This window comes from Anoplophora glabripennis, unplaced genomic scaffold, assembly GCF_000390285.2.
Source record: "Anoplophora glabripennis isolate ALB-LARVAE unplaced genomic scaffold, Agla_2.0 scaffold504, whole genome shotgun sequence".
In the NCBI taxonomy this organism is placed as follows: domain Eukaryota; kingdom Metazoa; phylum Arthropoda; class Insecta; order Coleoptera; family Cerambycidae; genus Anoplophora; species Anoplophora glabripennis.
The window spans coordinates 161,514-186,018 of NW_019416583.1; the positions used below are offsets into that span (position 1 = coordinate 161,514).

At 32.9% G+C, this 24,505-nt stretch overlaps 1 protein-coding gene across 1 annotated transcript in view; it reads right to left on the reverse strand.

Annotated features, from left to right (window-relative positions):
- The window catches only part of LOC108911818, a 32,317-nt gene extending 14,759 nt beyond the window's left edge, over window positions 1-17,558 (reverse strand). Inside the window, exons 1-2 of the mRNA XM_018716851.2 lie at window positions 17,510-17,558; window positions 17,123-17,347 (exon numbers count right to left, since the gene is read on the reverse strand). Of these exons, the coding sequence (XP_018572367.1) occupies window positions 17,123-17,347; window positions 17,510-17,519 (235 nt within the window). The 5' untranslated portion in view covers window positions 17,520-17,558. The remainder of the gene's footprint in view (window positions 1-17,122; window positions 17,348-17,509) is intronic.
- Window positions 17,559-24,505: the final 6,947 nt, after the last annotated feature.

The following is a 24,505-nucleotide window of genomic DNA, read 5'->3' on the forward strand; positions in this document are numbered from 1 at the left end:
TAACACAACACGAATTGCTGTGGGTAGGCGACAAATTCAATTAACCGAAGTTCACTTTCTTTTGAGATTGACCCCAGCCTCAAGTCAATGATCTTGACTACTTTCTATAGCGCGTAAAAAATGGTTATATACAAACCAAAACGGAAACAAAAGATTTTTGGGCGAGCCGCATCCGGTTTCGTCCGAAACTTCGGTCCTGACGAGATGAGGAGAAAGCGGAATAAATCTTTAGATGCAGTGAAAAGGTTTAGAGTTTCACTGATAATTTTTTTATGTAAATGTATAAAACAGTAAAATTTTAGATCTTATACACAAGTTAAATCCTTAGAATGAACACAACATTAAAGAAACATAACCAATTGCTACCGAACATTTGTAAATATTTAAATCGTTTTGCCTCAAACCAACACCTTGAGACGTCGCGTCGACCTTCTGCCAGTACGGTAGGAATTGGCACTTTATCCAGACTGTTCGGTTACGGTAGTGTGAGTAAACATTAATGAAATTATGTAAATGTTTTGCTCCTTGAACCTTGTATAATGTGCGTAAACAAGTATCACATCATATGCGGTCCAAAAATAGTTCACTTTCTAGAATATAACTCATCTCTCAACCCTTAGAAACGCCTATAGTTTTATATTTTACCTTAAAAATCGCGTGAGAGTTTACAAATTTCCAAAATACTTGCGTAAAATTCTTGGAAAGTAATGGGTAAAAATGATATGACTATATTTATAGAAATCGACGACCAATATGAATGTTTTGCTAAGATAATCTCTAATATAATAGCCTTTTTTCTTATGTAAGATAGTATTTTTTCAAGTGGCTAGTTGATGCCCGTTAGATTTAGGTTATAAACTCCAAACAGTCCCTTTTACCTAAACTTTGAAAAGAAATTATTTTACGTAGTGTAGTAGACCCTTCCAGAACAACTGCTATCACGTCCAAAAGGTACATGAAATGTCTCCCGCTGATTATCCTGCAAGAGTCAATTACGCAAATTGGTTTTTGCAACGATTTAGGCAAAATACAAGTTTTATTAGTATTGTTTTGTTCACGGACGAAACAGTTTCAATCGAGACGGAGTAATGAATTGCCATAGTTTGCATATCTGACATGAAGAAAATCCCCATGCAATAGTACAGACAAAGCACCAACAAAGGCTCATGGTTAACATATGGGCAGGGATTATTGGGAATCAATTCATTGGATCGTTCTTTTTTGAAGACATTAAATGGTGCCATGTATTTGCAATTCTTGCAACAAAGCTTAAATGATTTATTAGAAAATGTGCCCTTAGAAATTAGAAATCAGATGTAGTTTATGCATGACGTGCATCGCCCTATTTTAGCAATTTAGTTCAGTCAGCACTTATCAAATACTTTTGGTTATCAATAGATAGGTCGAGATGAGCCTAATTTATGTCCACCGAAATCGCTCCACATGACTCCATTGGACTTATTTTTATTGGGAAATTTAAAGAGGCTTGTGTATTCGACGCCAGCTTACACCAGGAAATACTTGAAAAAATAACACACCATTGCAACGAACTTCGAGACAATTTTGGAATATAGTTCCCAGTACAACGAGAAAACATCTGTTGGATAAGGAAATGAAAATCTGCTGAGGTAAACTAGAAGAAGCAAAGCTTTCGAATTTTTAGCAGCCTTGCGTTTTAGTGATTTGTAAATGTATCAGAATAAATTCTTCTTGCCTCCACACAATTGCCGAGTGCTTGTCCATCCATAAGTTAGATGCATGTAAGCATTAAAGAGAAATTTTATTATTTTAATACGAATTATTAGTTGTTGTGATGTTACTCTATTATTATTGTGTTTAAATAGCTTATGTTAATAAACTTTATAATTAAATAAATTAATGTTTAAACATATTATACAAAAACTTAATTTTTTCGAAAACGGCTGATTTTATCAAAACAAATGTAGAGCACCTTTTTTAAAGAGGAATAACCAAAGTAACTATTTAAAAATTCAGTTTTTAGCTCTATAAAGTGAGACCTGACAAAATTTTGGCCCAACGAGTTTGGTTGCAAGTCCGTTCCTGACATCCTTGACAGTGTAAAACATCTAATACCTAAAAAGGAATAACCAAAGTAACTATTTAAAAATTCAGTTTTTAGCTCTATAAAGTGAGACCTGACAAAATTTTGGCCCAACGAGTTTGGTGGCAAGTCCGTTCCTGACATCCTTGACAGTGTAAAACATCTAATGTAGCATGGCTTTATGAGCTTTTATGGCCTACATAAAATATTTAAAATTTATTAAATTATACAAGTCGGTTCGAGAGTTAGAACCGAAAAGGTAAATCGCTGGGTACCCCTTTGCGGCTCTGTATCTCTGTTAAGGGGCACTTTATGACAAACTAGGGCTATTTTGACCTCCCCTATACACTCCCGAGAGTATGCCATATACTTACCAGCCACCCTGTATAAAAGAGTTTGGTGATAAGTAATATCACAGTTGCTTATTGATTGTGCAGTAGATATATCACACCCTGTAGGTGTTTAATGTTACTGGACATATACATATTTACAAAAAGAAGCGAAGTACATCGGCATGCTCAGTAATCAATGACGAAAAACTCAAAGCTTACACTTAGTACCTAACGTTGTGACAGTGCCTGTAGTGTTCATAAGTTATCAACTTTGGCCAAGTTTCTCAATTTTCGTAGTAGAAGAGCCGTCTTCCATATTTTTCATTAATTAATAGCAAATTTGTGGACTGTGTGCAGCGAAAATGAAGATGAGATACAAACTAGTACCAAATTTATGCAAATGCTTCTATCTATATTCAAAAATTTGTTTACTTGCCTGTGTCTATTTCTGGTCCGATTGATTTGAAAAATCTACTCGACAGACGTCATCAATCGTATAATAGCATCATAAAGGAGCAGGTGGCCAGTTTTTATCTGGATTACAGCGGTAACGTTATAAATATGAAGGAAAAGTTTTTTGCGATAAGCGTTGTTTTATTGCAAAGTTGATTTCCATTATTAATATTCAGGAAATTGGTCGTGGAGCAGAATTTTTTCGTAATTAAGTTTTTAATTTACATACCTTCCATAAATATGGAAGCGGTTGACATTTGCTTTCAGCTTCTGGACATAAAAATCATCACTTCAGTTTTATACATTTTTTTTTTAAATATTTGTCCCAACCTCGCTTTTCCCAGACCTTTTCGGCGTTTATGAAAAACATCCTGTAAGTTATGCCTTTTTTCTTTTTGTTTACAATCATAAACATTTTACGACCTTTTTGTACTCCATGCTTCTATAGCAGGGTAATAAAGTTTTTCGTTGACATTAATGAGACATAAGCACAGAGCATCGATGTAAACAAATAAATTTTGGTCTTTACATATTTAACCGTCGTCCGGTCAAAGTTCGTAGACGGAATTGCATCGTATTTGGATTTCTTTTTTTCGTTTCTAAATAAATAATAGGTACCTACTAAAACAAAGTAATTTTGGTTATGTCGGAATTTCTTGTGAATTTCAAATTCGCTTAAAAAAGACTTTCTTGCCACGGTTATACAGGGTGTCCCAGAATAACGTATACAACGGAAGACCACAAATTCGTGGACTCAAAATAGGCAGATTTAGGCTAATTCACCTATATCCGAAATCGCTTCGCTTGGCCGCTAGATGGACTCAAAGTTCGTCAAATTTTTTTGAATTTTGTAAATGCTACATTGCTGCACTGCACTGTCAGGCGACTTGTTGACAACTGAAATTTAGGACGCAGTCGACCAGTGTAATAGTACGTATTGCTGTTTGCCCGCACACTCATTCTTCAACTGGGCGTATACATTTCTACCACCTGCACGTTTAGTTCGACCAGACCTGTATAAATATGGGAACAAGTTTTTCAAATATTTCAATGCCGAGTTGATGCATCAACGACCAAACCTGGTACATACTGTCATCCTCATGGTTCTTCAATTAATATTGGAAAGACTATACACGTTATTCTGAGACACCCTTTATATCTACTATCATCCACAACTAAGTTTTAGTAATTATTAGGGCTGAAAGAACTGAGCTACAGAACATAGGCGTATGCATTATTTATTAAAAAGCAACAAGCATTAAATTGTCTACAATACACCATAAACAGCAACGGATAAGAATTAATTGCGCAACATCCGCACGATAACAAAGCAACAGTATACTAACGAGACGTGAACATGAAAAGCATTCTGAGACAGAGGCTCACGCGTGTCTCAGTTGACACGCCATTGAATTGCGGCTTTCTGTGACAGCCTTAGTAATTATTTATTTTTTTAAACATAATGTAATCGTTCAATTCTAATTCCAAATCCAAATCGAGAGCGTAGAAATTTTGATTTTTTTTGTTTTTTTTTGAAAAATAGGTGAACTTCTACAAGACTGAATTTAATGGAGCACATTATTAAATAGTTTTAATGTAAAAACTGCATCTGCAAAAAATTTTTATAAATATATTTTGTGAATTTAGCTCAATATTTAGCTTTATTTGTTTTTTACTTTATCTGTGGCATATTGTAATGGATACAATAAGTAGTTTTTGACACAATACATTTGCCAAAAGCTTCTTTTTAAGGTTTAAAAAATAAGCACGACAAAAAAATAGTCGTCAAATTTACAACAAATTCTGTAGTAAAAAAAATCATCTGCCAACTTTACTATCTCAAAATGCTATTTACAAAATCGTTTCCCGAGATATTAATGTTGCGGTTACGTTTTTTTTTTGACGCTCCGTGAAAGCGAAACACGCCTTGATAACCACAATCACCGGTCATTAGTTCGTGATCGTTCGCAACTTTCCACGCACCCATCGAGAAATTTCTACTCTGGGGCAATGTCAAGATCAACGACACTGACCAGTCGGTGTAACTACAGAGGGAAATCAAGCCAAGCCAACCGAGATAGCAGTTGCCGCAAAGAAAGAGGAATGTTCGTGTAACTTTATACCGACGACCAAAGAAGGCTGTGGAGGTTTTAAAATTACTTTCCTAGTAGGCCGTGGCTCAGTCTAGGCATAGTAGGCGGCGTTACAGACATTTTTCATGAAAACGGTTGTAAAGGAACAAGACATTTTCTGAAATATTTAAGTGGTTCTGTCTTGGTATGCTTGGGCCCGCACAGAGGACGCCACGATTGCGAAAAACAAACATACTAGAAATGGATACAACTCAACACCCAAATTAGAACCACTAGGGCTATAACAGTAATTAATATAAATAATTACCTTTTTTGTGTTATTTTAATCAAGTTTTTTACATAATGTTTCCAGGTATTACATATTTATTTATATGACGGTATTAATCATTGTTTTTATTGCTACACACAACAAAAACACGATTAAGCAAAAACACATCGTAAAACAGATATATGAGATATGTAGTAATATATTTTAGGAGATAAAGGAAGTGATATTTTAAGGAAAACTGGACACAACAACTAATTTATAGATAATAGAGGTAACACATCTGTGTTTATTACGCGCAATTAAAAATGGGGAAACACAGTGTATTTATATTTTACGTAATACAACATATATAAAAAACCAATTGAAACACGTTTGTAGGATCTACATGTATGTAATGATTCCACAAAATAACAAACACCCATAGACCACCTAGACTGGCTTATAGAGCGACTTTGGTGAAAACACTTTGGAGCCTGATTTGGAGCCCAGCGTTCAGTTGTGTCCTAGCATTTGACGTGTACGCAACGCTGTGATTTCGATAATTAGACGTTTTATCAAGGGCAAGTGTATTGGAAAACATTGTATAAATAGAAGTGATCGAGTTGGTGAAGAGAGGCGAAAAGTTTTCTTCTTTAGGTAAGTAAAAAAAAGGAATATATAAAAGGTAAATATGTACGCCATTTTTCGGTTGAATTTTGTTCGTCCACATAGTGTAGTGATGAACGTGATATTGTTATTATAAAATAATGAATGAATTACTGTAAAATATTTTTAGTAATTATCTACTTTATGTGAGTCTTAAATTTTTATGAAATTTTACCAATTCCCGTCATTTCGAGATAGCTGAAAATTAATTAAATATTTTTTTCAATTAAAAAAATCGCAAACAAAACTAATTTCAGATTCAGTATTCGTACAGTCAATTAATTTTTATTAAAGATCGTGGTTGTTTGACGTATCCATCTCGAGATGTCGTAGTAATATGCTAAGAAACAGAAAAATTAATAAAATTTTTAAATAATGATGAAAGCAGAACACCTAGGCTACAGAAAAATAAAATTGTTTATCATGTATTAAAAAACTTTCTGAATGTGAACATATTTGAAAATTTGCATGAACATCAATTTGATAATTTGCCTAACAATTGTAATCATTTAATAGAACTTGTAAGGGCTGAATGTGAAAAGTATATCGATGTACGAATAAATCATGAAGTCAAATTATTTAATTCGGTAAAATCTACGAAAAGACAAATATTAAATAAATTAATATTATTTAGAGGATAATAAATATATTTAAATTATTTTGTAGTTTTATTTAATATGACACTAAAATATACTATTTTCTGAATTACAAACTTAAAATTGAATATTTGTCGTAAGATGCAATATAATGTTTAATATGTAATAAAAATATTACTTAATCCGGATCTGCTTAAAGATGCGCGCGATCAGATTGCCTTCCACACTCCACTTCCCCGGATTTTGCATTCACTGGTACCCGAGCATTGGAATTAGATACGGCCAGTCTAGGTGGTCTGTGCAAACACCTAAATTCACTCCATTTAAGATTTTTTGGTCGATATTCCTACGCTCCGGCCTGTAACCAAGGCAACCTTGCACTCCACAGGTGGCGGACTAATGTTTTGAGACAAAAAAATTGCCGAGTTCTCTTAATTAATCGAATTCCTGACGATATGGAGTCATCAGTTTTATTAGAATCTTGACAGCGAGTATTTTTATGGATACATTTTTTTGCCAAAACCTGAAGACGAATTTATCAAACGAACAGATAAAAATACTCTTCAGAACATTATTACGAGGATGAAATTCATAATAAAATTTAACTAACAGGAGGATTTTGCATATCGGTATAGCCGAATTCGCGAGACAATGTCCTGTTCGACTTCTCAAAAGTATGAGGTCTGTTCAGAAAATAACTGAACCTTTTTAAACTTTATAATTAATTTTATACATTATTGGTTGTTATCTACTTCAAAGTACTCCTCTTGAAGAGAAGATTGTGGAGCCAGAACCTTCGCACACCGTTCGACGGCGTCAACTAATCGATATACAGTATGCACTGCTCTTTTTGCAAAGCTCTTTTACGTATTTTAGATTATCTACAAACTGTGATAACGAAGTGATTCGCGTGGAAAAGTTTAAATATTTAGTTAGTTTAGTTTTAGTTACATGCATAAGTAGCATACTACTATGATGCACTTCTGTGAATACAAATGTTCCTTATAAGACAAGGGTTTAAAGCGATTGCATTTATGAAAATATAATACAATGTGATATACAGGGTGGGCCATTGGTGGGAGAAAGTACAATAACTCCCTTGTAAAAAATAATACAAAAAAACAGTTTATATAAAAGTTGTACAGAATCAAGAAACCTGAACTACAAAATTAATTTGAAATATACAGGGTGATTAGTAAAAGCGGGACACGCCAAATATTACATTTTTTAAATGGAACACCCTGTATATTTTAAACATATGGATTTCTAAGAAAATTCTATATACGGCAATATAAACAGTTTAACATTTTAGTGCGGGGTTGCCAAGTTATGTAGAAAATTCTTCAAATTTGGGAAAAAACATGACCACGAAGAAGTTATATTAACTTTCAACTGCTAACACTTATTGAGCAAAAATATTGGACAGTTATTGGCAAATGTTAGACAAAGGCTCCTGTATTATCTAATATCAATATTTTATACAGGGCATTTTTTATAATACGATAATTTTTGTTGAAAGTTATATTAACTTTCAACTGCTAACACTTATTGAGCATAAGTATTGGACAGAGTTATTGGCAATTGTGAGACAAAGATTCCTGTATTAGCTAATATCAATATTTTATACAGGGCTTTTTTTATAATACGATAATTTTTAGAAAGTAAGAACTTAATTTTCTAAATTTTTTCAAATGGAACACCCTGCATTTTATTGTTCTATTTTATTCACTTATCGGTCCACTTCAACTTTCATTAAGCATGTTCTACACCTAAAATTGTTAGTTGTCTGTTACTAGTAATATTTATTAGTTAATATTCTATAAAATAATTTTGATTTATACATATTTGATTATAAAAAAAACTTAATAGAACATAACAATAGTTTATTTATTAAATGAAAATTAAATAAAATACATACGAAAATAAATCAAATATTTAATTTTACAACAAGTGTTCAAAAATACGACCGTCTTGGTTTAGGCATAGCTCTACACATCGTTCAAATGTGGTGTTAACATTATCCAGAATATCAATGTTGATATTTTGAAAAACTCGTAGGATTCGGTTTTTCATATCCTCTTTGGTAGTGGGGGAGTTTGGTATACCACATTCTCTGAATATTCAGCGGTACATTTTCTAATAAATTTTCCATGGTATTTTGTAAACAGTAAATAACGAGCGTTCAAATAAAAACGTGGTCGAAGTTGGCTCTGACACATTGGACGTAGGGAGTAGCTTATAGCGACCAACTTAACCTCATTTCTCAACGAGCTGTATAGCAGCTGTCAGTTTCAATAACGTTAATGACTATATAACTTTATTTTAAAGAATAATCGTGATAACAATAACAAACAATTAAAGGAGCTGCGGAAAGTGTCCCCCTCCTTGTTATAACAATAAATTAAAGCAGCTGCTGAAAGTGTCCCCCTCCTTGTTCCAAGCACTTTTCACACCTGTTCCTCAAAGAATTAAAGACATTTTCTAAGATGCTCGGGGTATTGTTAATTTCACGAATCTTGTCTATAAGTCGAGCCTGCAGATGGTTTAAATCAGGAATAGGCAGTTCAAAAATAGTGTTTTTAAGGTAAGGCCACAAAAAGAAATCACACGGCGTAATATCACATGACCTCGGTGGAAATTCATGTTCAGCATTGAGACTTATTAGTCGATTTTGGAAAACTTCCCTCAACATATTCATCGTCTCGCCTGCCGTATGTGCCCTTGCGCCATCTTGTTGAAAGTAAAAGTTTGTAATTTCGTTTTCTTCCAGCTGGTTAACAAAAGGAGCGATAATTTCTTCTCTATACCTTTGCGCAGTAAGAGTACCATTAAAAAAAATAGGTCCATAAATCCTCCTTCGATTGAGAGCACACCAAACTCCAATTTTTTGAGCGTGTAGAGGGCCCTCGACAAAAAAGTTATCTGGTTTTTCAGAAGACCACATTCTCATATTCTGTGAGTTTACGTAACCACTTAAATGAAACCAGGCTTCATCAGAAAAAAAGGTGATATTATGAAGTTCACCGTAGTTGTTTAAAAACCATTCACAAAATACAGCCCGTCGCGGAAAATCAACTTCATGAAGTTCTTGCTGACAAGTTAAACGATAGGAGAACAAACGCAAATCTTTTTTTAACACTGTGTGGCAGGTACCGACTGATACTCCCACCATTTGTGATAAAACACGTACAGAAGTTCTTGGCGCATTTTCCATTATTTGTTGGACATTTTCTTTTAATTCTTCAGTCCGCTTTTTAGGTCGGCCGCTTCCTTCTTTTCTTGTTACACTGCCCGTTTCACGAAAAACATTAACACAACGCTGAACTGCACTTTGAAAAATTTTGTACTCAACAACGCCGGGAAATTGATTTTGAAATTCTATGAAACATTCCTCAATAGAATACTTCCATATTCCATCAATCTTGCGTCCATTTCTAAAGTAGGACTCTATGATAAACACTTTTTGTTCTTGAGAAAACACCATTTTAAACGCTTTTTAAAACGAAAATATTCAAATTGATAGCGGCGATATAGCGCTTTGACAGATGACGTTTAAGTTCATTTGCTATACGCTACGCCCTACGTCCAAATTTTCAGAACCAACTTGACCACGTTTTTATTTGAACGCTCGTTATATAGTTGTCCTGTTAAATTTTCTTCCGAAAAATAAGGCTCAATAACGTAAAGTCCAATAATCCCGCCCCAAACATTTAGTCACCTTACAAATTATTTTATAGAATACCTAATAAATATTTACTAGTAACTGACAAGTTGACACAATGTAATAGTTTTTTCCAAAGCCATCTCGTGCGACCAAAAATAAAAAAAATTAGATTTTCAGAAATGTCGAAAACTACCAATTTTAGATGCAGAACATGCTTAATAAAAGTTGAAGTGGATCGATATGTAAATAAAATAGAATAATAAAATACAGGGTGTTCCATTTAAAAATTTTTGAAAACTAAGTTTGAACTTTAAAAATTGAACGTATTATAAAAAATGCCACGTATAAAATATCGATATTAGCTAATACAGTAGCCTTTATCTAACATTTGCCTATAATTCTGTCCAATATTTTTGTTCCAAGTGTTACTTAGTAGTTGAAAGTTAATACAACTTCATCGGGGTCATGTTTTTTTCCAAAATTCGAAGCATTTTCTACATAACTTGGCAACCCCGCACTAAAATGTGAAACTGTTTATATTGCCATATATTTAAAAATATACAAGGTGTTCCATTTAAAATATGTAATCTTTGGCGTGTCCTGTTTTTACTAATTGCCCTGTATGTTTCAAATTAATTTTTCAGTTTAGGTTTCTTGACTATGTACAACTTTTATATAAACTTTTTTTCTGTATTATGAGCAACAAGTTATTGTACTTTCTCACACTAATGGCCCACCATGTATGTAGTATTATAGGATATGATGTTATTCCAGTCAAAAATATTCTAAAAATTATACTGAAATTATCGAAATTTTAATTTTAAACTGAAAAATTATATGAAAAATGTCATAATTAATCAAAACGCATAAGATTGTTTATGCTCCGTGAAGCAAAGTATTAATATTTTATTGTTTATATGCTGCTGTATTTTTTACTTTTTGTATTGAAAGTTTATCGTACTTTATAAATAAAAAATGATTCCAAAAAACATACTTCATTTGACATTTTCCCAATTTATTTTATTATTCCAAATTGAATTATACAAATAAACACAAGTTGAATGTATTCCACTTCTAATGACTGATTTGTGTATTGAAAAGTTTATTTAAATTTCCCGCCACCTATCCTCATTCATACTTTATTGCGTTGTTGACGTTACTAGTTTATTACTTGGCGGACGACAAGTCACAACTTTGTATGTTTGATAATTTATTTTTCTGTGAAATGTGCGGTAATCTACTTTTTCCTTTCTCTCATCTATTATAGTCTGTTTAGAAATGAAAGAGAGTAATAAAAGCTTATTATGTATGCAAATCGTAAATAAATGTAGTACTGGTGCTTATATTCAATATTTTTATATTATGTATTGTCGGTATAGATGAGGTGTACTTTTAAAAAAACTTTGTGTCACCGGGTTGTACTAAATCGTAGCAAGTAGCTAAAATTTAGTCCCCGACAATCCGTCTTTGTCTATGCCGCTTCAATTTCTCGGTCCATTTCTCTTATAAGTAAACAATATAAAAACAGCATTTCAAAACATGAGGCTACTTTAAGCATCATAACCGGGTTAAGAGGGTTTTTAAGTAATTCAAATAAAATTATTCAATATTATTATCAAAATATTTATTTAAATTTAATGAATATACTTTTATTCCACACAAAAAGTAGGTATATTAAAATTCATCCTCTGAATATTCTGATGAATTATCTTCGTCTCCTAGATTGATAACGATAGGTTCCACAGTAACGTCAATTAAATTATCGAGTTCCCACTTTTCCACGATGTCGTCAACACTGTTGGTAGGATTTTGGTGTTTCAATGCATTAAATACATTTAATATAATAATCTTCTCATTCTGAGACAGCGCACATCTTTTCACACGTTTAGCAGGTACGTAATCTGATAAGCTCGACATTTTACCCAAACAATATTATATCCACTGGCACAATAGTCACTAAACACAAGTCGAATTTCACTCTACTGCACTAGCACGTCTTCGTATATTCAGCTCTAAGACTGGAGTGATCTGTCACAATACACTGGCTCCTGCCGTATGATGTATCCAGTAAAATATACTAATGTACACCCATTACCTGTTAGCATTAGTGTTACCCGATAATTTCCTGAAACGAAATATTGCCACGCCCATGGCCGGTTCTTATCTCGGGGTTTTATTACTCTCTTTCATTTCCAAACAGACTTTAATTAATGATTCACGTAAATGTCTATATATTTTTTTCATCATACCATTTACATTTTTGCACCCATAATTCTATTGTAAGGGCATGCTTCATACCATTTCCCATAAGAACCTATGCCAAATATTCAAATTTTTGGTTTTTATTAAAAACAAAAGCAAATCGATAAATAATTCGACAATAATTTATAGAATTTGATTTGCCGTTGCATAAAAATATATAATCAAATCAAGAACGTGTGGTTACACAGGAAATTATATACAACGCAATGCTGCCAACCGCATGTCTCGCGCGTAATTTAAAATGTTCGGTTATTTTTTTAACAGACCTCGTATTGGATTAGAAAGCGTAGAAAACGCTACAAATTTTTCCCAGGTCGTCCATTTGCGTAAGTTACGAGGTCTTACGATATTTTCCAATAAATTTTCGACTGTATCTCTGAAAATAAACGAGACGCGGGCACACCGAAGCTATTTTAAAGTTTCTGGTACTCGATTTATCATTACGTAGAGTTTAGAAAATATTTTACTTGCGAAAATAGGGCTCCTTCACGGACTTTTAAGAGCATGTCTCAATCCTCATACTCATAATCAAAAACGAACTATTTGTGTTTACGACTCCTAAGTTCTAAGTGACGCGCTATATAAATTAATCGAAGTGACACCACGCGACGTTTTAATTTTATTCAAACAGTGACAAGGAATTTTAAAAAAGCAACACATATTAATCACATTATACGTTTGACCACCTGACCAGTAGCATGCACCAAGGTTTTTCCAAAATTCTAGTAATTATTCAGCGGTTACATAAAAGCGTAGTATTAAACACCGTCGCATTCCTGACACTAACAGGATACAGAGGCGTAGACATTAAATTTTAACGTAAGAAACATATTATTAATAAGAATTCTTTCTGGGAAATAACTGATATCTTCTTAAATGGTTGTAGGTAACAATTAGGAGAAAAATCTTGAATCATAAATATTTTTATTTTTATTTTTAATGTAAATATACTCGTGCAGTCAAATTATATTAAAAAATATCGCTTCTAAGAATTTTTGTATTCTGGGAATGAATTAGGTACCTATTAACTTGTTTTTTTTTTCAACAATTAGATTTATTATACTTATTCGAGCTGTTGTAGAAAATGATGTAATACACATTATACAAACAGGATCTTATATGTATAAATATATTTTAAACAGCTTACTGTGTAGAGGTAAAAAAAACATAAAATCTAGAATAAACGTGCATAAAAGAAAACTTATTAAGGACCGCTGATTTCAGTAGAGTAGTAACGGCACATGTGAACCAGCAAATTCAGATGAGCGGAAATCGTAGGCCTGCAGAAACTCTCCACAATTCACCAGCTGTGAAATAAACAAACACGTATTTCAAAATTTTGCTGTTCGGAAATCGTATTCGATAAAATGTTTAAACAAATATTTCTTACAGTAGTTTATGTGGATTCCTAAAAACATGAATAAATACATACTCTATAGATTTATATATAAGTATTCAAGATATTTGCAATACATTTTAAAAATAAAATGTTTTCTAACGATTGCACTAGTATAAAATTGTTAATACGGTCCTGATCAAAGCTTCTGCCACTGAAAATGTCCGAATGAGATCAAAATGCCAACAATAGACTGAAACCGTTTGTTTACACATGTCGTGTCTTTAGTCCTCTATTATAATAGCGCGCCAAATTTGAAATAATTTGTAAGAAAAAAATTTTGAACGAACATTATGCCCCTGCAATTACGCCCTGTATATAAAAAACCTGTGTCATGCATGTAAGTTCATGGACAATCAATATTGAAGCTGCAAACTTTTGATTGCTTCCGACATTTTTCTTTTTGTAATTTAATTCTGGTACAAGTCCGAACATTGAAGCGAAACTGTTGATTTCCTCAGTCGTCTTAAACTTTGCAATTGGTTTCAAAATCAAAGTGCAGCGGATTTTATTTATTAACAAAGTGCTCTGGACGGATGAGTATTGTTTTAGCCGTACTGGCATTTTAAATAGGTAGGTACCGTACTACTTTTTGAAAACCAATAAGCCACTAAGTATACGTACTGCAAATTGAATAATTAATCCAGGGAACGAATAGGAAAATAGGGTAAAACCTCCAAATACTTTCGGATAGATTCGATTTTTATGAAAATTTGGAATTAACTTATTTCACCCTGTAGATGAAAAGTTATATATGCTTCATATGCGCTTCTTATTTTTAGGGGATGAAAATTACCTCTTATGCTAAAAAACTGAATAAATATAAAAATAGGTGTTATATAGACTAAAATCATATCTTAATATATAGAATAAATATTGTTTTATATTATGGGTTATAATTTACGTTATTTTTATAAAGTTTCAACCCTTAAAAACCACCCTTAATGATAAAAATATAAAATTAAGAGTTTCTTTGACCTTAAAATATTTTTATAGCACATATATTATATATAGAAATATTTTCAATAGTTTATGGTGTTATAAATAATGTATTACAATATTTCAACCCTTAAAAAACTACCCCTAATAACGAAACATTAAAAAAAATAGTTTTTAACAGTTTGAAATGATTTGATAGTATAAACAAGATAAATTAAATAATTCTTTTACGTGTTTATAATACAATATAATTTATGGCATTGTTTTAACCACTCCAATGATAAAATATAATAATCCAATAAACAACGCAAATTAATTTTTTTTTCGTAATAACTTTCTTTCTCGCGATTTACTTTAATTTATGCAATATTCAAAATAATTTTTTCATGGTTCATGGTTTCATTTGTTTTTAATCCCGTATTATATAATAATATTTTAATGCGGTAAAAAAGTGGGATAGAATTAACACGCAGCGACATAGAAGACACCCACGCTCTCTTGTTTTGTTGAGTTGAGCATTTCGTTTCTAGGACATATTGGTAAGGCTCGTTCACAAATTGGAGGTTATTAAATATGATAAGATTTAACTAAATATATGAACATTTCAAGTTTTCCTCGTTTTGGATTCATACTAAAGGTGTTTCCATCAAGAAATATTTTCTTAACCATTATCTATGTAAAATAATCTAATTATTGAAAATTCGAAAATTATTTCTCACCATTTTCTTTACATCACTGGATTCTAAACAGAACAGCGCTTGCTCAATGAAATATCTAAGTTATTGCGGTCCGCGTCCGCCGTAGATAAATTACTGTAAATCGAGACGCCACTGGCAGAGACAAACGAACATCATCTAGTTGTCGTCTGCCGGGCGCCAGATTCCCAGCAAGGTCGAGATGCGACCTCCCGAAGGTAAGTACAAAGTACCCTCGTTCGGTCCGATGGTCAATGCTACTGGTCATCCGTTGATTTCTTGGAGTTCATAAACATGCGGTCGGTTGGGATTCCTTGAACATCCGGCTGGTGTAGAAGGAATGCCGTCGGGGACGAAGAAGCAGTTATTTGTCGCTCAAAAACCCGAAAAAAAAGGCTTAGAAGAAAACGTTATTTTAAGAATACCGCAGGAGTTAATCAAAAGCGGCACGGTTTAAAAAGTCTTGCAAATCTGCAGTTCTATTGAAATTTAACAGTATGAAACAGAGAAATTTTTTTGCCCTGAAATTTGAAGCACCCTGTAGAGGCGCCACGTACAGGGTGAGTCACTATATTTTTACCCCCCCCCATTAACTTTTTTCTTTTAAGAGTTATAAAAAAATGTAAAATACAAAAGTTGCACGATTTTTTATCAATTTTTCGAAAATGACATTTGAAAAACAAATGAAGTCCAAATAAAATGGCTTTGTTAATTTAAATGAAACACCCTGTATATTTTACATATTTGGATAGAACGTTCTCTGTCGAGCATAGTTGGGTCCATCTCTAACAATAAGCGAGATATTATTAAAAAAGGCATTTCTGCCTTTTTTCCAATTACGTAAGAATTTACAGATTTAGTTGTAATATATTTTGACATACACTGAACCAAAAATGTGCCTAAATACAACAAAAAACTTCATTAAGACAATAAATTTCATTATAGATTTTCAGCCGATGAAGAAATTCATTGTTACAATGAAGAGTGCTTCACTGACTCGATGAAAGTAACCTTCTTTCGTTAATGAACAAAATTTCTTAAGCTAGTGAAGATTTTCATTATTCTAATGGAAGTGATTCTTTGTTTCAATGATTCCCAATTCTTCAATTTAAAGAATTCCTGCATCAAGCTAATGAAATATATTATCTGTATTAATGAACTTAATTCTTCAAATAAAAGAATGCGTTTTTCGATCTAATGAAAAGGTTCATTGAGACAATGAAAAGGTTCATTGAAACAATGAACTTAATTCTTCAAATAAAAGAATGCGTTTTTCGATCTAATGAAAAAAATCATTGAGACAATGAACTTATTTTTTCAAATAAAAGAATGCGTTTTTCGATATAATGAAAAGAATCATTGATACAATGAATGTATTCTTTGTATTAATGTATTGGGTTTCATTCAGTCAATGAACCTATTCAGTCTCATAATGAATTTGAGCTTTCATGTTTTTAAATTTTAGTAACAAATAATAAGGTAAAAAATAACTAAAAATTAACTTTCGAATTTTTTATTCGCTAGTATTTAAATAGCTACATAAGATTTGTACCTTTGGGTATTTACAAGTAGGCTTAATTTTGTAAACATGAAATTCTAGAAAGCTAAAGAACATTTCACTCTCGAGAGGGAATTCTAAGTCGAAAAGATATAGTAAATTTGAAACGAATCTCATCAAAATGTATGAAAATTTCATCGATTTCGAAAATGTTTTTACCAATACGGTATATTGATGGTTGAAGTGATTGCTTGGTTCGCTTGAGATGATTGATTCTATCTTCGACTTCAATCAGATTATCGCCGACAAAAATCACAGATTCCTGTGACTCTTTTATGGTGAATTTGGTGGTTGTTTTTTTCCCCGTCACATCCTTTTTGATAATTTTTGTCGTTGGAACTAAGTAGCCATGTAATGCCCAAATACCAACAGCATGTAGTCCGTCTAGAAAGGCAATAATAGAAATAGTTAATAATTATTGTTTAAAGCGCTTTAGTACCTACATGTAAAATTAGTAATATAAGATTACGTACATAAAAATAAAGACAGCTCTAATGTAGGAAAATGATTATTACTTATTAGACTAGCTGATGTAATTTTACTTACTCTCTGACATTGTGGCGTCTTCTAATTTTTCGAGTAGAGTTTTTACTGACTTTTCTTTAACATGGTTTTGTCGTCAAAAAAGTATAAATTTTTCTCAAAACTCCATCAAAGTGTTCCAGTAAGCCAGCCACATTACAACTACGGAACGCTAACTTGAAATCCATATCAATCTAAAACAAAAGTCAATTCATCACATCACATCTACAACATCTACAACTTCAACAATTCTTACCAGCCTATATCCAGCCGGGGTTTTGTAGAAGGGCCATTTCGCAATAATCTCAAAAGTTGCTTTTGAGTTCTTAATGAAGTGCTGTGGATATCCCCAACAATCCCAACATGCTTTCCAAACAGTATCAAATTGTTCTGCTGTAAGATTATCAATGTAACCTTCGGTTCTTAAATATTTGTATAATAGGTATTCTGTCTTTAAGGATCGAAATGGAACTCTAAAATTTGACAATAGAGTACACAATTCATTGAAGAGGTGTGGTTCATTTTTTTCGAAGTAAAACCTGGCAAAAGCCATGAACGTATTTAACAACGGATCCAATAGATATTTGTTAACATGTTCTTGAATTGTAACTACATCTTTCCTAGAAAAGTTGTCATTGTTATGAAGAAGGAGTAAAAACGTTGAAGCAGCGTGAGTCATTCCTTTCCGAAAAGTATTAAATTGCAATTCTTCGGGTTCGGGTTGCATGGGTACAGGTCTATCTGTAGAGTCAGCAGAGTCTACTTCAACTTGGTCATTTGGAAATTACTTAACTGTTGATATATTTATTAAATTTTGTGCTTCACTAAAACTACTGTTGTTTGAACATGATTCTTCCTAATAATCATCTCTATTAATAGAATGAATCTGATTGACATGTCTTTTAAATGAAGCAAAATTTTGAAAGCTTTGACTGCATTCTAAGCATCGGAATGTACAACTGGATAATTCGAAAATTTCTAGTTTATAATTATTATATATGTTGGTATAGTTCAACGGAATAGGTATATAGGTGCTACAAACGAAACATTTTAACTCCAAGTACCTACATATCATAATAATAAATTTATCTCTTACCTGTGTCCCTGTGTGCCCTCCTAAAATTTTTTTAAACACTCACAATATACGGGTATACCCCTAAGCTGACAAGACGAAGATTGAGTGAAAACCGCGCGAGTAGAGTACATATTGCTATTTTTAGATTTTGGCCGTTGTAGATTTGCGAGTGGGGCTGTTATTAATGAACAAATTCATTGCATTGATAACTTGTTGGCTTTGTTATAATGTAAAACTTCATGACTTATTTTTTCTTAGAAGTAATAATTGAAGATATGCATAATACTAATGAACCGTTTTCATTATTATTATGTAATATGAAAATACTTCATTGAAGAGGACTTCATTGTGCCAAAGAATACACTTTCATAATAGCAATGAACGAGTTCATCAGTCCATAAACAATTGTTGATTGAGAAGATGAAAATAATCATTAAGCCAATGAAGAAGACTTCAGTGTGCCAAAGAATACACTTTCATAATATCAATGAACAAGTTCATTAGTCCATAAGCAATTGTTTATTGAGACGATGCAAATTTTCATTAAGCCAATGAAAATAAGTTAATAACGACCGTTCATTAATACTATGAACAATATTTTTTTCAGTGTAGGTATTTTAACTAAATCTCACTAATTAGGCCGTGAGAGGCCTAATTACTCATGGACAATGTTATATGGTAAGCCGTGTAAAATTTTATTCAGAACAAAAGTATGTGGCACTTTTTTTGATTTTTTTATACTAAATTTTGAAGTATTATTAATTTTTTGTTAAAATGGCAAAGCTTTCCGATGAATTAAAAAAAAACGATCAGAACGGGTTGACATATTCGTGTCGATTTGTAATTTTCACGGACGGTGTTTTTCTTAAGTACCTAACTTTAATTGTATTTAATCTATATTTTTAGTGAATTTTGGTGTATTCAGCGAAAACATTGGTATGAGAATTAAGTATATTCCAAATGACAAGTATTTCTTCCTATTTTATATAAAAAATCAGAGTTAAAGAATTTTTGTGTAATATCGAAAACACTGCATAGCTGATCTACGTTAAGCGTAAATTGAATAGTGAAGTCAGCGGTTCTCAACAAGTTTTCTATTAAAAAATCATGCATAAGTACTTTTTTATTTTGAGTTTTTATTCTCAGTTTTTTCATAGACATATGAAACTTTTTCAAGAACTTTTTCCTATACTCAATGAAAGTTTATTGGCCTCAGAGCATCTAAATTGTAACACCCACTGAAAAAACGCACATTTTAAGACCCCAAGGCTTTCCCTGATATTAATCTTTAAAAGATATCAACGGTGCGTCAGGAAACGAACCCTAGTAACAACCTTCGCATAAAATCTAGTAACACACGAAACGATTATTCATTTGTTATTTACTTTTTTGAGAGAGTGATAAAACTTCGGGATTTTTTCCACTCGCATTTTATTTATTTCGAAACAGAAACGGTCGCGGGGAATTTCGTGTTTACCTACACCTTTTTCTGAAACGACGCTCTACGCGGATCTTCCCGTGGCACAATTAATAAATAACGCTTTATTAAGTTGCACGGTTTGTTTCATTGATGGCCAACCTTGTTTTCTTATTATTAATCATTGTAAACACGGTTACATCATTTTGTAAACAAGACACAAGTCGGGCAGCCTCCAAATCAACCATAACAATTAAATGATGGCGAACGCGACGTTGCCAGATCGTGAAAATAAACTAATTAGGTAAAACGACATAATAAGTTTTTGTGATATACAAAGATATATACATGTCATATATCTACTTTGGTAGTTCGCGCAATATTTTGGTTTATTTACTGATCTTGCACATAATCAAGATTGCCATGGAATTACTACGTGGGAATATTTTATTAGAGAAACTTTTTCTTCCTTAAGTAGTACTGTATTATTTTTTCCATAAAAAAAATATGTAAAGGTCTTTTTAGTAAATTTAATAGGGCATGTAATCAGAAAATGGAGATTGTTCCAATAAGCGACAAATACATGGTATTAAAAAAAGAGTGTAAAATATTTAAGGAGGTAATAGTTTGAACCAAAATAAGCAGAAAAGTCTCAATAAACATGGGTCCGCAAAGTAAAGGTTGCGGAGATATGGAACGTTTTATGTTTTTTTATTTTGCAAAAACGTTGTGTATTTTCTTATAATAGTTGGTTGATGTTTAGTGAAATAAACAGTACGTATTTGACAGTTGTTCTCAGTGCACAAGTTTTCTTTCGCTATGGCTGGTTACTCTAACGCAGAATTAACAGACATGCATTTCATGTATGGTCGTGCTAATGGGAACGCCACCGAAGGGCGACGTCTTTATGTTGACGCTTATCCAAATCGCCAGATTCCTTCACAACGCATGTTTGGAAGAATTCACCAAAGATTGCGTGATACCGGTTCCTTGAGCAAACAGTGCCATTTATCCGGAAGACCAAGGTCAATATCCACTCCTAGAGCAGAAGAAGAAATTCTAGCACTGGTAGAGCAGAATCCAGGTACGAGTGTGCGGAGAATATCAGCCGAGGTAGGAATTAGTGGACCTCTTGTTTGGAGAATCCTTCACGAGCAACTGCTTTATCCATACCATGTGCAACGAGTACAGGCCTTAAATCCAATAAATGATCATCAAGCACGTTTGTTTTTTTGCCGCTGGTTTCTACGTCATGATGCTGAAGACCCTCGTTTTCTTGCAAACATTCTTTTTACTGATGAGGCCGGGTTCACAAGAAATGGAGTGTTTAATTTTCACAATACGCATATTTGGGCCGACGAAAATCCTCATGCTCTATTAGAATGTGGACATCAGGCACGTTTTTCATTAAACATTTGGATGGGTATTGTAGGTGACAGGTTTCTAAGTCCTGTTGTTTTACCAAACCGATTAACAGGCGCTGCTTACCTCAACTTTCTGCAGAATACACTGTATGAGTTTTTGGAAGACATTCCTTTGAATCAGAGGCAACAAATGTGGTTCCAGCATGATGGTGCTCCAGCTCATTTTTCCATGGCCGTTAGAGAGCATTTACACCAAACTTTTCCACATAGATGGGTAGGAAGGGCCGGACCTGTTTTATGGCCTCCAAGATCGCCTGATCTGAACCCTCTAGATTTCTTTGTTTGGGGATATTTGAAGACATTAGTGTATGGTACTCCTGTAAATAGCCTGGAAGAGCTGCAGCTACGGATTAATCAAAAGTGGCAAGAAATCCAAACCAAGGAGGGTGTTTTCGAAAGAGTTCGAATATCGTTGAGACGAAGATGTCGTGCCTGCTTGGAAATGGACGGAGGCCACTTTGAACATCTTCTGTAACTTTGTTTTTTGTTTGTTAAAAGCTTCCTTTGTCGGTTTATTCCTAATAAAATAAAATGTTTGAAAAACGAATAGTGGTCCATATCTCCGCAACCGTTACTTTGCGGACCCATGTTTATTAAAACTTTTCTGCTTATTTTGGTTCATACTATTACCTCCTGAAATATTTTACACTCTTTTTTTAACACCCTGTATATAGGGTGTTTATTTAAAAAAAAACAACACATTTGTTTATACAGTATGAACAGCCAAAAGGGACAAATGCAGTATTAGTCCGGTCGGTATCTGTTTTAAAAGTAGGTTGTATGAATGTTTCATATAGTAACGCTAATTTTTATCGAAAATAGTTCTAAATATTATGTAAAATGATAATGGCGATATGCGCCCGCATAATTGTTAACGCAAGAAAATTTAAAAAAAAGTTAAAAGGCGCATTTTTCTTCCTTCTTTCATGTTCAACTCGGAAAATATTGACATTAGAGAAAATAATAATCAAAGGAAAAAAAGTTTCGTTTTGAGATTCTCTTCAAAATAAAAGGGGTCTGAAATTTTTATGTGCATTATTGTTGCTGCAATACAATATAGACCGAAAATAAATTTGTGAAAAAAGATGTTTCTTTCATAAATTTATTTCGGACCTAGACTTTAAAGCAGCCATATCGGCCGGGTAGATTTCGCCCATTTCGATTTCGTGAAATGTATCAATCTTTTTTGCATCAGAACAGTTAAAATATATTTCCGATTTAAACAAATTTTCATAGTTATAAAATCTTTGCTTCAAACGATCAAAATCACTTTTGATTGTTATTGTACATGTACAGTACGATGTTTTGCCGTAAACTCACTTCAACTTTGAGCTTTCATATCTCGATGACGATTCATCGTATCAAAAGTGGATTTTGTTCGTCAATCCTTCCTCTATTTGATCCTATAATTACATTTGAAGAATATGCAAATACGGTAGATTCAGCTCTAAGTATTTTTTCGAAGAAATTTTGAAAAAATTCTAATTGCTAAAATGGATAAAATCGAAAATTTTTAAATGGGGATTGATAGTCGGGACTCCAAAGGGTATGTAAAAAAAATGGGATCTCACAATAATCATTAGTTTTACCGTAAGAGAGAATTGAAAAATAGGTAAGTATAGTTCTGTATTTTCTTAGTTAACAATTGAATTGTGCGTAATCTACCCAGTCGATTTTGATGAAAAATTTTCTGCAACACTACCATATCATGAAGTACTCAGAACCATATTTTTTATATGGCTGGTCTAAAGTCAGGGTCCGAAATTAAAAAAAAAAACATAATTTCAACGTAGATGTTCAAAATGAGTTTCTTGATCTTCTTGGCAGTATCCTGATCGTAAACAAAAATGTCTTCTAACGTTTTTCAACATCTGAAGGGTGTCTGACCTAACCGCACCGTCATTTTTCTTTCAAGTTATACCACACTTTTCACATGTATCCATACAAAGAAACCTAAGGGCGTAAGATCAGGAAAACGTGCTGGCCATTGTAGCAATCCTCGCCTCCCTATCCATCGATTTGGAAATGTTAAATCGAGGTATTGCAGGACATTGATTCGGTAATGTGGTTGCTGGTGCTCCATCCTGCTGAACCCATAATACATCGACTGGAAATTGTGGGTTTGCTTGAGCAGGATATAAGTTTGCCACGGTGGACAGTGTTTTAGAGAAGCAGTAAATAATTATCTCCAATCAAATTGCCATCAATGAAAAAGGACGGATGACGTTGTCTCCAATTATCCCCGCTCAAACATTAACCTTTTCAGGATTTTACGTATGTAATTCTCTCATCTAGTGGGGGTTTTCATTAGCCCAGTAGCGACAGTTTTGATGATTAACATGACTGTGTTAAGTAAACGCGGGCTCTTCAGAAAACATAACATTTTCTAGTTGGATAAAATTATTATTTCTGANTATTTCCGATTTAAACAAATTTTCATAGTTATAAAATCTTTGCTTCAAACGATCAAAATCACTTTTGATTGTTATTGTACATGTACAGTACGTTGTTTTGCCGTAAACTCACTTCAACTTTGAGCTTTCATATCTCGATGACGATTCATCGTATCAAAAGTGGATTTTGTTCGTCAATCCTTCCTCTATTTGATCCTATAATTACATTTGAAGAATATGCAAATACGGTACATTCAGCTCCAAGTATTTTTTCGAAGAAATTTTGAAAAAAATCTAATTGTTGCTAAAATGGATCAAATCGAAAATTTTTAAATGGGGATTGATAGTCGAGACTCCAAAGGGTATGTAAAAAAATGGGAGCTCACAATAATCATTAGTTTTACCGTAAGAGAGAATTGAAAAATAGGTAAGTATAGTTCTGTATTTTCTTAATTAACAATTGAATTGTGCGAAATCTACCCTACCAATTTCGATGAAAAATTTTCTGCAACACTACCATATTATGAAGTACTCAGAACCATATTTTTTATATGGCTGGTCTAAAGTCAGGGTACGAAATAAAAAAAAAACATAATTTCAACGTAGATGTTCAAAATGAGTTTCTTGATCTTCTTGGCAGTATCCTGAACGTAAACAAAAATGTCTTCTAACCTTTTCCAACATCTGAAGGGTGTCTGACCTAATCGCACC